Raw genomic sequence first — 19704 nt, 5'->3', positions numbered from 1 at the left:
GGGCGGCCAATCAAGCTCAAGCTCAAGCTCAATGTTCACTCTTTTTTATTTTTTATTTTTTTATACCAGAGAGATTGAATTTTTTTTTTTTAGGAGGATTATTTCAAATTTTCTGTGGTCACTTTAACAAATTTAAGCTAGGAATGAAAAAAGGTAAAGGAAAACAACATTTGCGGATATTGAAACTTATTCAAATTCTCGTAAGTAGTCTGCCAATGAATGATAATAATACTTGATCCATTTACCCCACCCCTTTAAAAGTGTACCATGTGCTTTATATCTGTGTGGTCCACTCAATTAGCACTCAAGTGCTCACCATGTGTTGAAAAAACTAATATATTATATATACTATATATACTATATATACTATATATACTATAGTATTCGATTTTAGACAGAGATACAATGGATTTTTGATTGATGGAAAACAATTTTGAAATTAATTAATTCTTGCAGCTAACAAGTTTGTTTGTATTAGTGTACGTGTAGTACCAGTTTTGCAATAGTATCTGTGTGGTGGAATAGTCAATAGTCAATAGTTTGGTCAATAGTGGAGTGGTGTTTGTATGTCACGAAATGGCTTACGAACGGGTCAACGGATTTGTATAAATTCTTTCTTCATTTTGTTCGTCAAGGGTTTCGACATGTTTGTGATATTCACCGGGAAAGTCGGAAAAATGAGAGTGAACGGAACTGTCATTTTGTATGGGACGATTCATAGCGTGTTTCAACAGTCTACTTGATGGCAAGACGAAGTTTGCCGGGACCACTAGTAAACAATAAATCTTTGATTGATTGCTAGCTTTATTTGGTTGATATGTCTATCGTAGAAATTAATATAATAAAATTATACTGTATTTTTCCAAACTTATCCTCCTCGATTTGGAAATTTTCCACCAGTGCCACGAGCTTCCCGCTTCGAACGCGCATTCATCGTTTGGCTGCTGTGATATTGTAAGTTATGCCCCATCTGGTCACTTCCTTGCGCGTGGTGATGTTGGATACTAGTCTGAGGGTGCTGAAAAACAGAGAAATTGTGTGTTGGGATTTGTAATTACGTTTTCATAGATGTTACTGGTTTGACTTCAGACCACTGAATGTACGTTTGCGGATGTAGATTCCTTCGGTGGACCTTCTGGAACCTCTTCCGGTAGTTGTCTAATAACCTGAAATTTGATGGTTTAACTTTTAAGCTTAATTTACGCACATAAATAATAAAGTTAAAAAAATGAAAATCCAATCCCTCATTATCTTTTTTACAATTCTCATATACAATATAAAGTACTACGAAATTTTCAACCATGTTGGTTATAATTTAAAGGTGGCCCATGGTGGCGACGTATGGAAGTTACTATCGAAAGATTTAAAACAATGTTCTAAACAACTTCTACATTTGATCTTCAAACAAAATATAATAATTCATAAATTTAAGTTATATTTTTCTATATGATATTCAATATAAACATTCACCATTTTTGGGCCACCTTTAAACACTCACCAAAATTCCTGAAATTTTTACAGAAATCTATGTTTATCATACAAATTTTAAGGAAGATATGGGAGATAGCATATTCAAACTTGTTTGTTCTGTGAATCACCCTAGTGCTTACCCTTCGGAACGGCATGGCCGGTGGACTTGGAAATCCTTCCGGAGGAGATGGTGGTGGCGGCATCTGTGGCATTTGGGGGCTCCTCTTAAACTGTAAAAAAAAAAGCAGTAACAAAAGAGAAACTGTCTATTGTTCAATGAAATTACCCTCTGGGTAGCATCTGGTGTTGTTGCGCTTGTAAAATCCAGTAACATCAATGCCACAGAGAACAGTGCAAAGCAGAAACTTAAACGACCCATTTCAACGGTTGTAATGAGCTTAGTCACCATCTGAAGGGGTTTTATACGGGAGCCAACCGAAGATTGAAAATAACGATTATTTCAGCACCTTATTTGCGGCGGTCGGTTAATTACACAGTCGACGAATTATAGAAACTGATTCCAGAGACAACGGCTTGTTGAATGAAATATTGAGCGGAACTGACACATTATTTTTTATCAACGTGTTTTAAGCGTGTAGAATGGGCATTTCCTGCTATTACTGTTACAGTTTCAACATTTTCAGTCGCAGTTCTTGATTTATGAAAGGGTTCAAGTGAGTTTTTTTTCTGTATTCCTTTATTAGTATAATTTTAAACATTTCATTAATTTCTTATATCAAGGTTTTCTGTGTTGGGCAACACTATCATCCTAATTTGGTAAAACTAAGTTGAGTTTTTATCAACATTTTGTTGACAACATGTCACATGGTGAGTTTTCTCAACCTTTCTTGTGCATTGGGGTATTTTTTGGCCAATCGACGCTGTGAGCTGTAAATCCGTAGAAAAAAATCTGAAATTTTCTGACTTTTCCTAAGTTTTGAAAACATTTGTGCTAAAAGGAGCTTTCAGCGAGGAGCGGCGCTACAAAAAAAATGTGGCACATTATGCATTGATTTTTGCGAGCTGTTTGAATTTTTGGGCCGAAAAACCTAAGTCACAATTTGTATCTTTTTGTTAGAGACTAAGGACCTAACAAAAAGTTACAAATTGTGACTTAGGTTTTTCGACCCAAAAATTCAAACAGCTCGCAATAATCAGTGTGTTGACCGAATTTAGTTCTGTTGGGCTTAAATGAAAGGCACACATGTTTAGTTTCAAAAACTCTCCCGGAGATCCGGATTTGGCTACTGTGGCCACCGGGAATCTGCTACATCTGAAAAAAGTCCCTTTAGAGACCCATACTTTGACAACCTGTAGTTCCGTAACTAAACAAGTAATCTGAACCGTCCTTATATTTTTGAATAGCTATTCACGTGAGTAGAGATTCTCGAATCACTTAGTTATTCATACCCGGAACATCCGAAAAGTAAGTTTCTATCGTAATTTTGTATATGTAATTCACATCGGCACCATTCGGTATCTCCGGTGATCATTCCTGGGTTATTTCGGTGGTCCAGAAGCAGTGATGCATTTTGAACCGAACGCGAGCCAAAAGTGAACTGAACGCGTTCTAACTTTGCACGTGAACGCAGTAAACATTGAACTCTCGTTCAAAATTCTGACGCTGCTCATGAACGGGCCATTTCAAAATGCACAGTGAAGCACAAAACATAAAAACACTACTCCAAGCTACATTAAATTCATATAACGCACAATGTATGGAACCTTAAATGTTCGTTGACATATTTTGTTGAATCTTTCTGCTTTGAAATTAAAGCACATCTACAATGGAAACAATTTTCCTTTCGCGTTCATTTTTCAGCACTTTTGGGTTAAAATTTTTGAACTGATCAATGTTCAAGCCTACTTGATCTCTCGTTCAAAAATTTGAACTGGAACGCAAACGGAACGCGTTCAAATGCAACACTGTCCAGAAGAACCAAAGTGCTCATTTATTGATAACTGAACTAGCAGAGTCACAGGGAGTTAAAATCACGAAGATTGAGCCGTCGCATTCCTACTTTTGGTGCTAAAACTTATTGGTCTTATAGTACGGGTTTCCCGGTGGCCAGAAGGACCAGAATAACCATCCATTGATCCTTTTGGCAACATACATCCAAATATAAAAAATCGTAAATTATTGAACACAATTCATCTGGTTTTGGATCATAAACACGAATAATTTCATCCAATTGTCCAGATTAGCCGAGACTCCGGGAACCGGTTCCGCGTGGACCATACTCGACCGATTTTTTCAGGGGATGTGCGTCGGTAATTGGGCTTTTATTACAGAGAAATTTTATGCCAAAATATCTATCAACCGAATAGTACCGATGTGAATTACATATACAAAACTGCGATGGAAACATACACACGAAGCTGTAAATCGGTGAATTTCACCGTTACCTCAACAGCTGAACAGTTCGGTGAAATAAAGCACCTAATTTCGTCGGAATTTCACGAATTCCGGTGAATTTTTACCGAACACTGTAAAAATTTACCGTACTCCGTTAATTTATTTCACCGAACTGTTCAGCTGTTGCGATTTCACAGGAATCCGTGAAATCATTTAAGTGTGTTTTCGGACACGCAAAAAAATCCATTCTTTCTTCTACAATTTAGAAAACATGTATTTTACGAATATTCAATAATAAGTGCAACTATTTGGTATAATATATGAAAATGGAACTAAATGTGTACCTGGAAAGTTAGTAAACTATTTTCAGTTAGTATTTAGACTTTTTTGCAGTTTGTTGTAAATTGGTCCAGATTTTTTTTGCAGTTTGATATAAATTAACCCAGATTTAAAAAAATAGCGGCTATTCTATTGTTTTCACATGATGTATATCGTTTGGCCGCATATCGTTTGGCCGAAAGGGTCATTCGGCCGAATGCCGTTTGGCCGAAACTGAAAAGTAATCTATAGTTAGCATGCATTTGTAATGAATTTCAAAGCTGAAATACAATGAATGGCCCAAAAGAATGACCCCAATTCTTAAAGAATGATAAATCATCATTGATTGACAAATAGGGTAAATGATGGCTTCGGCACCCTGAGGGTATTTTCGGCAGCACTTACTTATAGTCCTTGTTGAATCTACGGAACAAGAGTTAACTTCAATGTACTCAACGTATTCCTTGAACTATAATCTTCCATGTGAATCTCATCTTTCACAAAAATATTATATAAAATGGGTTTAATCATTAAATGAAATATAAGCTTACGTAATTATCGTCTTTCGTGAGCTGCCGAATAAAACAACACAAGAACAGCTTAAGAAAAATTCATCACTTTAAACGGTCCAATTCTCCGCTCCAATTCCATTTTTGCTAAGTAGGTACTAAAACATTATTTGATTGACTATATTTTTTTCCAAAATTGGAACGTATTTCTGTATGATATGCATCATTATAAAAAAAAAACATTCTTTTAAAATCAATGCTCAGTAAAGTAAGCAAGAATATTATAGGATTAGTGAATGAAATTAAGATTCAATTTCGTGAAACCTGTAATAAAAAGGTAAGACAAACTTAACTGTGAATGTAGGAAAATTTACTGTGAATTTGAATCTGACAATTGTTTGAATTAGTTAGGTTAATAGGCGTAATTGATGGATGCTTAAGATACACCCCCAAACTAGATTTCATCACCAAAATTCTGGGTAATGGTGTATTCGGGGTGATGTCATTCTTGGAAATGGTTTTCGGGCTAATGGGGTAGAATCCTCTGAAATACCTATTTTTCACTTATTCTGCTTTTATTGCATTCTGATGCAAAACTGTATTGGGTCTAAATAAGCCTCCAAAAACTATAATGGGTTCAACAGGCTCTTCAAGTATTTCATCTCAGATTCCTCGAGAAAAAGCTTCAGGATTTATCAATGTGATTTTATTAAGAATACTTCAGGGTCTCCTACCGGGATCTCTTCAAAAATTCTTCTATAAATTTCTCTATCAATTATCCCACAAATGCATCCAGCGATTTCTCCAAAGGATGCTTAGAAGAATTACTCTAGAATCTTTGAGATTTCTAAAGCTACTACCTTTGGTGAATTCCTCTAGTATTACTTTAAATCATACATGTTTTTCACTTATCATTCAACCGAATTCTCCAACTGTTACTTTAGAAAATCCAAATATTTCTACTGAATTTCATTTGAGGATTCCACAAGGGTTTTTTCTAGGATCCCTGCAATAATTCATACGCCTGTTCATGTTGATTTCTTGCCAGAAATCCAAAATTCCTTGAGGTGTTCTTCAAACAAATCTATTTCTTCTAAGAATTTCTCCAAAATGTCTTCCAAGCATTACTCATGCAGTTTGTTTAAACTTTTTTTTAGGTTTCTTAATAAAGGATGCAATCTTCGAGGGCTTATTTGAGTTTTCACTCCAGTTAATACGACAGCATTATAAGGAATCTGTTTAAAGTATCTTTAGAGAAATCCCAAGTTAAAATCTTATATAAATCCTGGATCCGTTATAGACAAGTTATACCAAATTTCTAGAGTACTTATTGATTGAATTTTAAAAGACGTTTTGACCGGGAATCTTGAAGGATGTCCCAGGGAAATCGATGAATAAATCACAGGATACAATCAAGAAGCTAGGACTTTCTGGAAAAACTACTCAACAAAATTTGGAGGAATATTGAAATAATCTTTGGAGAAATTTCATTTCAGTGGTTCTACTTGGGAAAATACAGGTTAATTTTTTGAGTATACTACACAAAATTCGTGTAGACATTCCTTGGAAAACAATCATGAAATGGAAAATCTGAACATTTCGGTAAATACCAGACTCAATTTTTTGTTGAAATTTTTATAGAAAATTATAAAAAAAAACCTATACAGTAATAGTTGTCGTAATGTCGCGCGGACTCTCAAAAACAGTTTTAGATCATAGAGAAATGTCTGCAAATGGGGTGTCAGGCAAAAACTTAGTTTTAAGTAAACCTACTTTAAAGTTTTTTCAGCAATTTTTCATTCTATACGTATTGTATTGGAGTCAAGAAAACAAGCCAGTCTTCTAAGAATTGTGCTGTTTTTTTTGTTGCGCGAAAAAATCACCTAAAATATTGTTAGAACGCTTGAAAAAATTGAATTCCCTCAACTTAACTCAACTCAATACCGACCAAAACATCACTATCCTTTTTTTTAATATCCTTTTTTTTGCGTTTGAGCTCCTCAAAAATATAGAAACTTTTGATTTCCAGCCTTCATAGGATTAAAATTTTCTTTAACAGTTAAGTGCACAAACTGTTTACCAAGGCTTGTCCTACCCATGGTTTCAAACGTGGATAAATCATAATTTTCCGTTTTGACCCAATCTCACCCCCTAGACCCATTGACCCCCATCGATGGAATTTCTTCACGTGATATGTCTCATATTTCCCTTGGAACACATAACAAAGTTAGTGGCATCGTATAGAGAAAGGATACAGCTTTCATTTGAAGTTAAAAAAAATGAATTTTATTATAAAACTCGATTTTTCGCCATTAGCGCTTTTGAATTCTGAGATCACCATCAGAAAGCTGAGGAAAAATTGCGAAAGATAGGCTACAAAAATTAGGTGAGCAATCCTATGAAATAAACGATTTTCTAAATCATGTTCCACGGTTTTTACGTATATGGCGAGTGCAATCAATGCAAACATTATATGTTTGTACAACAAAGAAACAAGTTTTCAATCGTTGGTGTTTTATTTGATTTAGATGAGTATTATTTTGAGTGAAAAAATCTGGTGGCTATCTTGGATTTTGACGCCATTTTGGTTTTAAGTAGTAGAATGAGTTTTCACCTTGTTATGGCCGGTACGCTGATCATAAGTACTGTGCAAAAGGATAGGACAAGAAACGGTCAAGGAATGATTCCGCTACCGAAATTACTTTAACCTTTCAGTCGTTGCGCGGTTTGACGCCGTCCGAACTATCACGCTGATGCTGTGTACGGCAAGCGAGGTTTTTTCACCATTGTTGTACAAAATACAACAGCGCGATGACTGAAGTGTTAAGGATACCGTAATACGGGGGCAAATTGATCACTATTTCACAACTTTTTGTCATGTTTTCCTTTGGAATTCAAAAATTCTCGATTACTTTTTCAAATCGACGTAAGTAACTTTCATACGGTTTTGAGAAAACTAATTGAGAAGAATCACAACCTGTCTTCTAAAACTGTTTTAAAATGAATCACCTTTTTAACATTTTTTCGCCGTGTACATCGCTCAAATTTTGCATACAATCAGATCACGTTCAAAAACTAGATAGTTTCTATTATTTTCAACAAAAATAATTATAACAAAATGATAAGCCGTTTCATACAGTTACTTTCGACGTTTTTCTACCAGTGTAAAATCGGCTCAAGTAGTGTTTTGTTTTGATTCGAGGTTAAGTCACTTTGTCTCTCTATACAGCGGGGCGGCGAAAGTAGTGGTTAGGTTGCGAAAGTTGAAAATCTTACTTTCGTCGTTTTGTAAATCCGGAAATTAAACGTTCTAAAAGTGAAAAATCTAGTTGGGTAGGAGCGGAACATGTGGAATTTCGCCTGCGACACACGTAGGATCAAGAAAGTAAATTCATTCACTTTTTTGACTTGAGACTATTTTAACAAGTTTTCGAGAATTGTTAAATTTATTTCGGTAAAATCAGTACTTCATTGATCTATCAGTTTATGTAATCGATTTTTTATGAAATAAAATTTAACATTTCATAAAATTAGTTTTAATATCAAAAATTGAAAATGGCACATTGGGGCGATATTGATCACTATATAATAAATCATATTTTAGAATGTAAAATTTTCCTATCTACTAAATTTGGGTCTCCTGAATCTGAAAATGATGTCAAAATTTATACAACTCGTGTATATCATCATTTTATTGCAAAATTAAAGTTTGTAAATCGGCACAATACGCCTAACTGTATGCAATTTCCCTTGAAATAAGCACGTTATTCAACAATAAACGGTTTTATGGACAAACAACTATTCTTGTAATGCTGTACGATTTCAAAAATGAGTTCAGCAATTCACACTGAAGCTTACACAACATTTTCAACACTCAAAGTTTACATGCAGGCTTAGTACCAGGGGATTGTTTAGTACCGACATTTCCAACAGTATTGCTAACACCTTAAAAAACTGTGAATATTTCTATGCTAAACTGACTTTAATAAAAATGAAATAGTTTAAAATCATCATTAGACATCTATGAACTAGAAAACAAGGAATGTCTGTTATGACAAAGAAGTATTAAGCATCCGTGAAAGTAAATGCTATTTGGTACCGACCTGCTCAAATTCACCCCAGTGATCAATTTGCCCCCGGATTACGGTAGTATCCACTTCGTAAGCACTGTGCAAAAGGATAGGACAAGTAATGGCCAAGAAATACTTCAGCTGTCCAAATTAGGGTAACGGTCGTATTTTGGACCCCTTAAAGAAGTGATTGTAGTTGTTCGTCCCAATTAATTAATTGCACAGCGCAGCCAAGACAAAGAACCCTACATACGAAGAAAAACTTCCTCTACGAGATAAAAAAATGCCCACACGGTCATGTAAATTAAAAAAACGTCTAAAATAATTGAATTGTGAAGCACTGTTTTTCATTATTTTGGACAAACCAATACATGTTGGACCCTCAAAGTACATATTTCGGATCCCCGGCATTTTTTTATCGATTGGCGACAAAGTTTACGACACTGGTTGTATAATATGCTTGCCCTAGACTATGGGCAATCGATTAACAATGGAAAACCGAAGAAATTTTATGCTTTTAGTCCAGAAATTTTAAAAACGTTTTTGTTTACATTTGAAAAATTTCAGACGGCTTCACTTTCTGTGTGTAACGTATTGTAACGGTTGCATGGGTGAACCGATTGAATTAAATTAATTTCAGATAAAATAAACACATTTTCTGTGTACAAACGGTCGATGCAAGTGCGGAGTAGTCCTATCTTTTTAAATGACATGCGAATTTAGTTGGACTTTTGATTTAAACTGGGAGATTTGCAAGAAAATGGCCCAGGGGGTCCAAATATATTGGTTACCCTACCCTACTTGAGCTGTATCCAAATGACAATCAGCTCTTTCGTAACATTGGTAACGCCTGCCTTACAAATCAAATGGAGCTGTCACTAATCCGTACGGAAAAATGTGCCGCTTTATTATTCCGCAAGTAAAAGTGACACTTCGCTCATTCTGGATCAGCTGTCAAAATTACTTTGGTAATTGGCAACAAATTGTACTTAACCGCTCTACTTATGGGTAGTATCCACTTCGTAAGTACTGTGCAAAAGGATAGGGCAAGTAATGGCCAAGAAATACTTCAGCTGTCCAAATTACTTAAGCTGTATCCCGTTGACAAGTAGAGCTGATTTCGTAACATTGGTAACGCCTGCCGTACAAATCAAATGGAGCTGTCACTAATCCGTACGGAGAAATGTGCCGCTCAATTATTCCGCAAGTAAAAGTGACACTTCGCTCATTCTGGATCAGCTGTCAAAATTACTTTGGTAATTAGCAACAAATTGTATTTGACCGCTCTACTTAGGATGTGGATACTAGGCTTTAGGATGTGGATACTAGGCTTTAGCTGTACGCTGATGATAAATGTAGCTGATTTCATAACGTCGGTAACGCCTGCCGTACCAATCAAAGGGAGCTGTCAATTTTCCGAACGGAAAAATGTGCCGCTCAATTATTCCGCGAGTAAAAGTGACATTTCGCTCATACTGAATCAGCTGTCAAAATTACTTTGGTAAAAGGAGAAATTTTACTTAAGTGGTTTACGTTTCAGGTCCGTACTTGGCTTTAGCATTCAACATGTTGAATTTTAATGCTACCGTTACACTTACTCTTCTTCTTGTTCTTCTGTTTCCTGACGTTACGTCCCTACTGGAACAGAGCCAGCCCCTCAGCTTAACTAGCTTTTAAAACAAATTATCAAATAGGATGTTTTAACGCTTATTTGCTACTTTGATGATTCTTATGCATATCTTCGAGTTGAAAAATAGCATGATTTCTTTCATTTATTTGGTCCAAAACAATTGATAGAAATGAGCAACCAGTTGAACAGCTGAGATATGATAAGAAAGAAAGAATCTGATTGTTTTTTTTTAGCGGAGGCCTCATAATTCAACATTATGAGCGCTGAGATGGCAAAAAATCATTCAACTGCTAAAAACCAAGATGGCGTCGAAATCCGAGATGGCTGCCGGATTTTCCAACCTCAAAATTATACACTTGCGTTTCGACATTTCGTCCACATTAGAACGAAGCCTGCTTCTCATCTTTCAGTTTCGCTATTTTCACATGTATGTTGGGCAGTAGTAAAAACAATACTTTATGGCTCAGAAAATCAAGGATTTTTTTGCTCAAAAACTTAAGATTTCCATTCTAAATTGATGCACTTTTGGTAATGCATTACGTTAAAACTTAATTAACTTAATTCAGTAAACAGCAATGCATATGGTAAAAAAATGTTTATTTCAATCAATGTTTTTAAACGCTTTTCATTTATTGAAATTGTTTAATTATTATTCCTGAACTCAAAGATATGTCGAAGCATTATTCAGTTATCAAAAATTGTATTATAAAAGAAAATTCTTATCTAATAACCTGTATTTATTTCAAATAAAGCGAATAAAACAACAACGATGATTTAGAAAATAGTTCATTTCATAGGGTAAATACCATTGCTAACCTAATTTTTGTAGCCTATCTTACACAATTTTTCCTCAGCTTTCTGATGGTGATCTCAGAATTCAAAACGAGTGGTGCGCAAATGGTGAAAAAAAAACGATTTTTCTAACAAAATTCAAGATGGCCAAAATTTTTTTTAACTTCAAATGAAGCTATATCCTTTCTCTATACGACACCACTAAGTTTGCTATGTGTTCCACGGAAAATATGAGACATATCACGTGTAGAAATACCCAAAATTTATCAAAAATGGGCTCGCAATCTGTTTAGCTAGCTGGCGTACGAGGGGTCCACCAATTTGAGAAATCCGAAAAGACCCCCTCTATTAGCATAACATATCAGAAAATGTGACATGATACACATATAACAAAATTAGAAAAGCTCCTTTTTAGTGCCTATCTTTAAATCTAGCCGAAAATCTGACATAAATCAAAAATAGAATTACTGACACACAACATGGCTTCTTTAAAGGTCGCTTGACCTCAACAAATTTACTTCAATTTGTTGACTATTCATTGAATGCAATGGACAATGGAAACCACGTACAAGCTCTTTATACGGACTTTAGCAAGGCATTTGATCGCATAGACATACCAATGCTACTTTTCAAACTAAAAAAAATGGAATCGAGCCAAGACTGCTGAAATGGCTTGAATCGTATTTAACTGACCGCCAACAAATAACAAAATTCAAAGGAAACAAATCAAAACCAATTCAAGTCACTTCGGGTGTCCCTCAAGGCTCTCATTTGGGACCTCTTCTTTTTATTATGTATGTAAACGACATTTCCTTCATTTCCAATAAACTCAAAATGTTAATTTATGCCGATGACATGAAGCTCTACCTGGAAATAAGAAATGAAGAAGACATCAATGTATTCCGCAATGAAATAGAAAAACTCTACATATGGTGCAAAAAAAGCCTATTAGAACTGAATGTAAAAAAATGCAACCTAATATCATTTAGCAGAAAAAGAACAACACCACGAATTTCAATTTCATTGAGAAATCAAAATGTGGAAAAATGTGAAAGAGTAAGGGACTTAGGAGTAATCTTAGACTCTAAGCTTTCTTTCGTAGACCACTACAATACAATAATTCACAGGGCTAATAACATGCTAGGGTTCATAAAACACTTCTGCTACAACTTTCATGACCCATACACAATTAAAACTCTATATATTGCATATGTAAGATCAATCATGGAATACTGCAGCATTGTATGGTCTCCTTTCTCAATCACACACGAAGAAAGATTAGAATCTGTACAAAAACAATTTCTACTATATGCTCTTCGTAAATTAGGTTGGACATCATTTCCACTTCCACCCTACAAAGCACGCTGCATGCTTATTGACATACAAACTTTGAAAGAGCAACGTGAAATCGCAAGAGTTTCATTTGTAAATGATATCGTTTCTCAACGTATTGATTCTACAGAAATCTTATGAAAATTAAATTTCTACGCTCCTTCTAGGCAACTACGAAATCGTAACTTATTCTTGACAAATCATCATCGAACAAATTATGCTAAAAAGGGGCCTCTAAATCAAATGATGGCCATTTACAATCAACATTGCGAAACTATTGACTTTACCATGTCTCGGCAAAATATGAAAACATACTTCAAATCCATTAGAAATCGCAACGCATAAAATAAAACAAAATGAAATTAACATTACTTATACTACACTTTCTTTTTCAATATTTTTTTATAAATTTCATAATTTTAGTATTAAGAAATAAAACAAAAATACGTATATGTAAAATGTACTAGTCTACGTCGGTTGACGAAATAAATAAATAAATAGACATCCTCAAAAAATAATTGTATGTTATTAAATCTGGCGTTGAGTATCATACCGGCGTATCTGCGATTCCTCTTCGTCGATTTTATCTTTGTATTATTACATGAAATTAAATCGATTTTCGAAACATTCTACGGTTTAGTATGATTATAGCCGATGAATACTGTCTACTGAGTCAAAAATAACAGTCGAAAACAGTCACCCGACCAAGTAATTAGTCGAAGAGTAAATCGATTAAGAGAAATCGATCACTGCAGTTACGCCCTTATGATACTGAACGCGAGAAATGATTCAGCTCATAACTGTGAAAGTGCTCTTGGAACTATTGGCTGAGGAGAAGAATTAAACTCAGTGCAGATGTAATGCCAAAACCAAGAAGAAAACAAGTGTTATCTATTTCAAAATCCCAAAATCTGGTTTCTGGTATCTATGTAAGTTACCTAACAAGTGATGAACGTATATAATCACATTATGCATTTTCAACATAGATCACAATGCAGGAGTTTATCTATGACTTGTTGAATTTATGTTATTCCTATGTTATCTCCAGCTCTATATTATGTTGCGCAAAAGCGTAGGTGAACCGTTCCATACTTTAATATTGTAGGCATACCTTAAACCGTCAGTGTACATTGAACAATGAACAGAACTGCAGGACAGGTTAGTGTTTTGAAGATACTTTGAATTGGTTTTAAAAGTTGAGGGAACTCGTTATTAGGAACTTTCATTCTCTTTATTATGAAAGGTTTTATTTCGTTTTAAGTCATGTAAACTTCGGCAAGTTATATGCTAGGAGTATTGATGTAAATATTATGAAACATTCCATGACGATCGATACATTCACAAAATTCTAAAACATCCTATTATCAACATACAAATTACCTTACAGATAATCACGTGTCAAGCGGTCGTAGCTTGGAAACCCAACGAACCACTCTCAGTGGAAACCATCGAGGTGGCTCCGCCAAAAACAGGCGAAGTTAGGGTGAAAATCGTGGCCACTGGGGTGTGTCATACAGACGTGAATCTTACTGCAGGATATGATCCAGATGTTGTCTTCCCGGTCATTTTCGGTCACGAAGGAGCTGGAATTGTGGAAAGTGTCGGAGATGGCGTCACGAAGTTCAAATCGGGAGACCACGTGATTCCATTGTACATTCCGCAGTGTTTCGAGTGCAGAGCTTGCAAGAATCCCAAGACAAATTTGTGCACGAAAACTGGTTCTAGTCACGGAAAAGGGGTTATGCAAGATGGTACAGCTCGCTTCACCTGTAAGGGGCAACCGGTGTACCATTGTATGCATACTTCCACGTTTTCCGAGTACACAGTCGTAGAAGAAATATATTTGTGTAAGATAGATGAAGCTGCTCCATTGGAAAAAGTTTGCTTATTGGGATGTGGCATTCCAACCGGATATGGAGCAGCTCTGAATGCAGCCCAAGTCGAAAAAGGAAGCAGCTGTGCCGTTTGGGGTCTTGGAGCTGTTGGATTAGCCGCAGCTATGGGTTGTAAGGCTGCTGGAGCAACGAGAATCATTGGCGTCGATATTAATCCTGAGAAATTCAAACTTGCGGAAAAATTCGGCTGTACAGAGTTTGTGAACCCCAATGATTATGATAAACCCATTCAACAGGTGCTCATGGCAAAGACGCAAGGAGGCTTAGATTACACCTTTGAATGCGTAGGTAATGTATTGACGATGCGTGCAGCACTTGAATCCTGCTGCCGTGGATGGGGAGTCTCGGTCATCGTTGGAGTGGCAGAATCCGGTCGTGAAATCTCAACACGGCCGTTTTATTTGATTGCCGGAAGAACGTGGAAGGGCACTGCTTTTGGAGGATGGAAAAGTGTGGAAAGCGTTCCAAAGCTTGTTTCCAAATATATGAACAAGGAAATAATGGTGGACGAATTTATTACTCATACCTTGCGAATTGATGAAATCAACGAAGCGTTCAAACTTATGAAAGAAGGCAAAAGCATCCGATCAGTTGTAATATTTTAAATGGAATTTGTAAAAAGTAATTTGACTGCATGTAACGTGTGGCATAAATTTTCGTTTTAATTACACTGTTGTCATACATGCTTTGACGTTAATTTATGGTTCCTTAGGCTGGAATCACCTAAAACAAGGCAATAAAAATGTGCAGTACAAAATTGTTTTCACCTTTTTTTGGGATTATCGTTAGGATCGACATGCTCAATATTTTACCTGAATAAACAAAGATTAGAAAAACATTGAATAAATTTGAAATATTCATACAGTATTACGGCTCTCACCTTTCCTGGAAAGAAACGTCGGAATGTGATGGTTAATTTGTTACTCAATTTCTACGCACTAGAATTTCGACAGCAAGTACTCGTGCTGTAGCAAGTGGCTTGTTTTTGAAAGTTGTCAAATCCAAAAGTTCGTGTGCTCTTCTGTTTTTTATTATTTCTTCTCACCAACAATTCCCTGCTTAGCATATCCTTCCAGCTTTAGCTACCTTCAGGATACTGGGTTCGCCGTAGAGTTGAGCGAGCTTGTGATTCATCCTTCGCCGCCACACGCCGTCTTCCTGCACGCCGCCGAAGACCGTCCTTGGCACTCGGTGTTCAAAAACCCCAAGAGCTTGCAAGTCCTCCTCGATCATAGTCCTCGTCTCATGCCAGCTGAGGACTACCGGTCTTATAAGCGTTTTGTACATCGTGCATTTGGTGCGGGGGTGAATCTTTCTTGACTGCAGTTTCTTCTGGAGCCCATAGTAGGCACGACTTCGTATTTCCCGACTAACATTGTTGTCAGCCGTCAGCAAGGATCCGAGGTTAACGAACTCGTCCCCCACCTCGAAGGTATCCCCGTCTATCGTGACACTGCTTCCTAGGCGGACCGGTCGCGCTCAGTTCCGCCTACCAGCATGTACTTCGTTTTCGACACATTTCGACGCATTCAGTTCGACTCTTGTTGCTTCGCGTTTAAGGTGGGCGAACAAATCTGCCACCGTTTCAATTTTTCTCCCAATAATATCCATGTCGTCCGCGAAGCAAACAAATTGTCCGGATCTCGTGAAAATCGTGCCTCGACTGTCAAGGTCGGCTCTCCACATGACGCCTTCGAGCGCAATATTGAACAACAGGCACGAAAGTCCATCAACTTGTAGTAGTCCCCGCCGAGACTCGAACGAACTGGAGTGTTCGCCCGAGATCTTCACGCAGTTTTGCACACCGTCCATCGTTGGTCTAATCAATCTTGTGAGCTTCCCGGAAAAGCTTTTCTCGACCATGATCTTCCAAAGCTATATACGGTCAATATTGTCGTATGCCGCCTTGAAATCGATGAACAGATGGTGCGTAGGGACCTGGTACTCACGGCATTTCTGGAGGGTTTGCCGCACTGAAAAGCTCTGGTCCGTTGTCGAGCGGCCGTCGGTGAAACCTGCTTGATAACTTCCAACGAACTCGTTTGCTATAGATGATAGACGACGGAAGAGAATCTGGGATAGCACTTTGTAGGCGGCGTATAGGATAGTGATTGCACGATAATTTTCACACTCCATTTTGTCGCCCTTCTTGTAGATAGGACATATAACGCATTGCTTCCACTCCTCCGGTAGCTGTGCCGTTTCCCAGATTCTGACTATCAGCCGAAATCTGACTCCTCGTCGAACCAATCGTTTTTTGATTTCCGTTCTACATATCCGACAATGCTTTCGATAGGCTGCTTGAACTGACCTCCAGCAGTCCTCAAGAGAGGCCTTATCGAGCTCGCCCTCATCCGGCAATGCTGCCTCGAGATGCTGCGCGTACGCATTGGCGACATCCGGTTGTTCCAGTCGCACGAGGTTGTACCAATGCGGGCGTCGGTACCGTACATCGTTGATGACGGATAGTTTTGAGCGCAATTTCACCATTACCAGGTAGTCGTCGCAGTCAATGTTAGCGTCACGATAGGTTCTGACGTCCGTTATATCGGAGAAGTAGCGTCCATCGATCAAAACGAGGTCGATTTGCATTTCTGTCTGCTGAGGTGATCTCCGTACCGATACGGCTGTTCTGTAAATACGTGCTACGAATGGCGATATTCTTGGAGGTGGCAAAATCTATCAGTCGTAGGTTGTTCTCGTTTGCCAGCCGATGGGCACTGAACTTTCCAATCGTCGGTCTGAACTCCTACTCCTGGCCAACCTGAGCGTTCAAATCTTTTATGATGATTTTGACGTCGTAGCTTGGGCAGCGGTCGTACTCGCGTTCGAGCTGCGCGTAAAATGCAAGGACGCATCATCAGTGCTTCCGGAGTTTGGGTTATGCTCGTTTATTATGCTGAAGTTAAAGAATCGGCCTTTGATTCTGAACTTGCACAATAGTCCCAGCTCACGTGTGTTGCCGCAGCTCTGGTAGATAATATAATTACCTCTAAACGTTCGCACCATTGCTCCTGTCCAGCACACCTCCTGCAACGCTACGATGCCGAAACCGCGGATCTTCGGTACATCGGAGAGTATGCGTGTGCTTCCGATGAAGTGGAGAGATTTGCTGTTCCACGTACCGAGTTTCCAATCGCTAGTCCATTTTCATCGCTGTGGTCTTTGCCGATTGTTCTGGTCCGTATTCTCTCGATGACATTCCTGTGCTGATGTGTTTTACGGTTGGCTTGCAGGGCCTGACACCAACCCCCTAGATTTCCGGAGGACCATTCCCCCTAAATTTTCGGAGGACCATAGTGCGCAGTTTAGCTTAGAGTCATTCTCTGGCACTCGGACGATGATCAGCCGCCCCTGACATTGGGAATAGACACTGTTGTGAGCCGCTCCTAATATGGAGTACAGACGCTCCAGGTTATTTAGTTGTACCTAATGTAAACTATAAAAAGCTCTAGACAATCTCTTTTAATTAATTTTGAAGCGAAGAAGGCTATTTAAAAACGGAAAAGGCAAATTTGATTTTGAATTTTCTATACAAAAATTAGTGTTTTTTTTAGTTCTCAATAAATAAATAATTCAAAACATGTTTTAAATTTTATGTTTTACTAAAACTGTATACAAAAACATGTTGTTTTCAAGTTGATTTTTAAATTTTAATAATTTGATAAAATTATTTTCAACTTATACTAAATAAATCTTTAGACATATTTGATGATCTACAAACTTTTCATAAATTAATGTCGAAGCTAATGGCGCTGCAATATGTTTTGAAGGTGTAAGCAATACTGTCGGAAATGTGTGACATTTTCATTTTTATATTGAAACTAATTTTAGGAAATGTTGAATGCAATTTCATAAAAAATCTATTACTGATAAAGATCTATGAAGTATTGATTTTGTCGAAAATTATTTGACATATTTGAATTCTAAATGATAACATAACAATAAGTTGTAAAATAGTGATCGATTTGCCCCCAGATTACGGTACTAGCAATGAATCGTGTAATCACAACAACAAAATTATGAGTTTCTAAAAATTTCACGTAGAATGATTGGGTGAAAAAGGCATAAATTTCCTATCTCTTCCATACAAATTATGATAGATCTGTATTGGTTTTCTTTTAAGATACGGACTAGCACATCCAAGTAGCCTCTTCACCTATGTTAGCCGTATAATAAACCTATAAGTTCAAAAATTAGCGGGCTTGTGGTTCTTTGGGTCGTTGTGCTGTTTAGCCCAGCTCAAGGAGCTAAACAAATGTATTCCTAAATATCAAGCGTGTGCTAGAATAAGGGCGTAAGTCGCATGATCGATTTCTCTTCATTGATCCTCTCTTCTGCGAATAAAGGTGACAAGATGCAAATTTGTCAGCAGTTTTTTTTTACCTCAGATCGCTTGATAGGGATGCAATCTTGCGTCTTGAGGTTAAAAAATGCTGGCAAACTTGCATCTTGTCACCTTTATTCGCATAAGAGAGGATCGAAGAAGAGAAATCGATCATGCGACTTACGCCCTTATTCTAGCACACGCTTGAGGGCTGAATGGGATTAATACATTCCTGTACCCTTTCCCTTAAGTTGAGCAAATAATGCAGTTTACTGTACGTAATTTCACTCAGGAATTATCTCCTTAAATATGCGCAAGCATTGCACACGACTCACTCGCACACGGGCAATAAATCTTTTTATCATCCCTAAAATAGACTGATAGCACAAACGTTATTCATTGAAGGCATGTCTGGCGCAAATGTTCTTTTTCTATATTTAAAGTAGTTTTTGCTACATTTGTTTAAAAAGACACAAAAAATAAATTGTTTTATTTTTTCGAGAGCTTTCTTTAGCCTTGAGGTATTGTAAATTTTGCAGCTTATCGAACGCGACGGTGTCGCCAAAATCGACGCCAGCCAATCAGCCGCTGCGAATTTGAAACAATCTCCAGTCTTACAAATATAAAGCTAAATCACCTCCTTATATTCGTATACTGGCTTCGATTTTATCGGTCTATTTGAAAATTGGCGTCGCGTTTTGTTGTCGGTTAAACAGACAATAACTTCCGTGGCTACAAAGAAGTAAGTAGAAGTAACACAAACATACTGTATCGTTTTATTCATTAAAATTACAAATCAAATTAAGGGAAAAACAAGTAATTATTGAAAAATAAAACATGCAATTTAAGTGATTTTCTGATAGCTTGTTGGAAAATGTGTTGATGGATTTATAATTTGTATGCAACAATACGTAACCATGTTCTTACTTATCGGACAACTTTGTCTTTATGAGCACTCTAATGAGCTGACGATTAGTTAGTATAAACAATGTTCATCTTATCGTT

General features: G+C 37.1%; 2 protein-coding genes across 3 annotated transcripts; one reads left to right on the top strand and one right to left on the bottom strand.

Annotated features, from left to right (window-relative positions):
- Positions 1-786: 786 nt before the first annotated feature.
- LOC110678038 lies at positions 787-1874 on the bottom strand. Of its 2 annotated transcripts, none has more exons than XM_021850469.1 (4): positions 1757-1874; positions 1611-1700; positions 1076-1166; positions 787-1018 (listed from the first exon to the last, which is right to left on the bottom strand). In XM_021850469.1, the coding sequence occupies exons 1-4, from the start codon at positions 1768-1770 to the stop codon at positions 869-871; spliced, it is 345 nt and encodes a 114-aa protein (XP_021706161.1). In that variant the 5' UTR covers positions 1771-1874; the 3' UTR covers positions 787-868. The 2 variants fall into 2 exon arrangements, with proteins under 2 accessions (XP_021706161.1, XP_021706162.1); XM_021850470.1 differs by having other exon boundaries at positions 1092-1166.
- On the top strand, positions 1807-15199 carry LOC5568018 (alcohol dehydrogenase class-3). Its single transcript, XM_021850755.1, has 3 exons — positions 1807-1821; positions 2070-2144; positions 13865-15199. The coding sequence occupies exons 1-3, from the start codon at positions 1807-1809 to the stop codon at positions 14975-14977; spliced, it is 1203 nt and encodes a 400-aa protein (XP_021706447.1). The 3' UTR covers positions 14978-15199.
- The last annotated feature ends 4505 nt before the right edge of the window (positions 15200-19704 follow it).

Source organism: Aedes aegypti, chromosome 3, assembly GCF_002204515.2.
Source record: "Aedes aegypti strain LVP_AGWG chromosome 3, AaegL5.0 Primary Assembly, whole genome shotgun sequence".
Lineage (NCBI taxonomy): Eukaryota > Metazoa > Arthropoda > Insecta > Diptera > Culicidae > Aedes > Aedes aegypti.
Note: the sequence above shows the minus strand (reverse complement) of the source record. Positions and strands in the feature narration are given on the sequence as shown.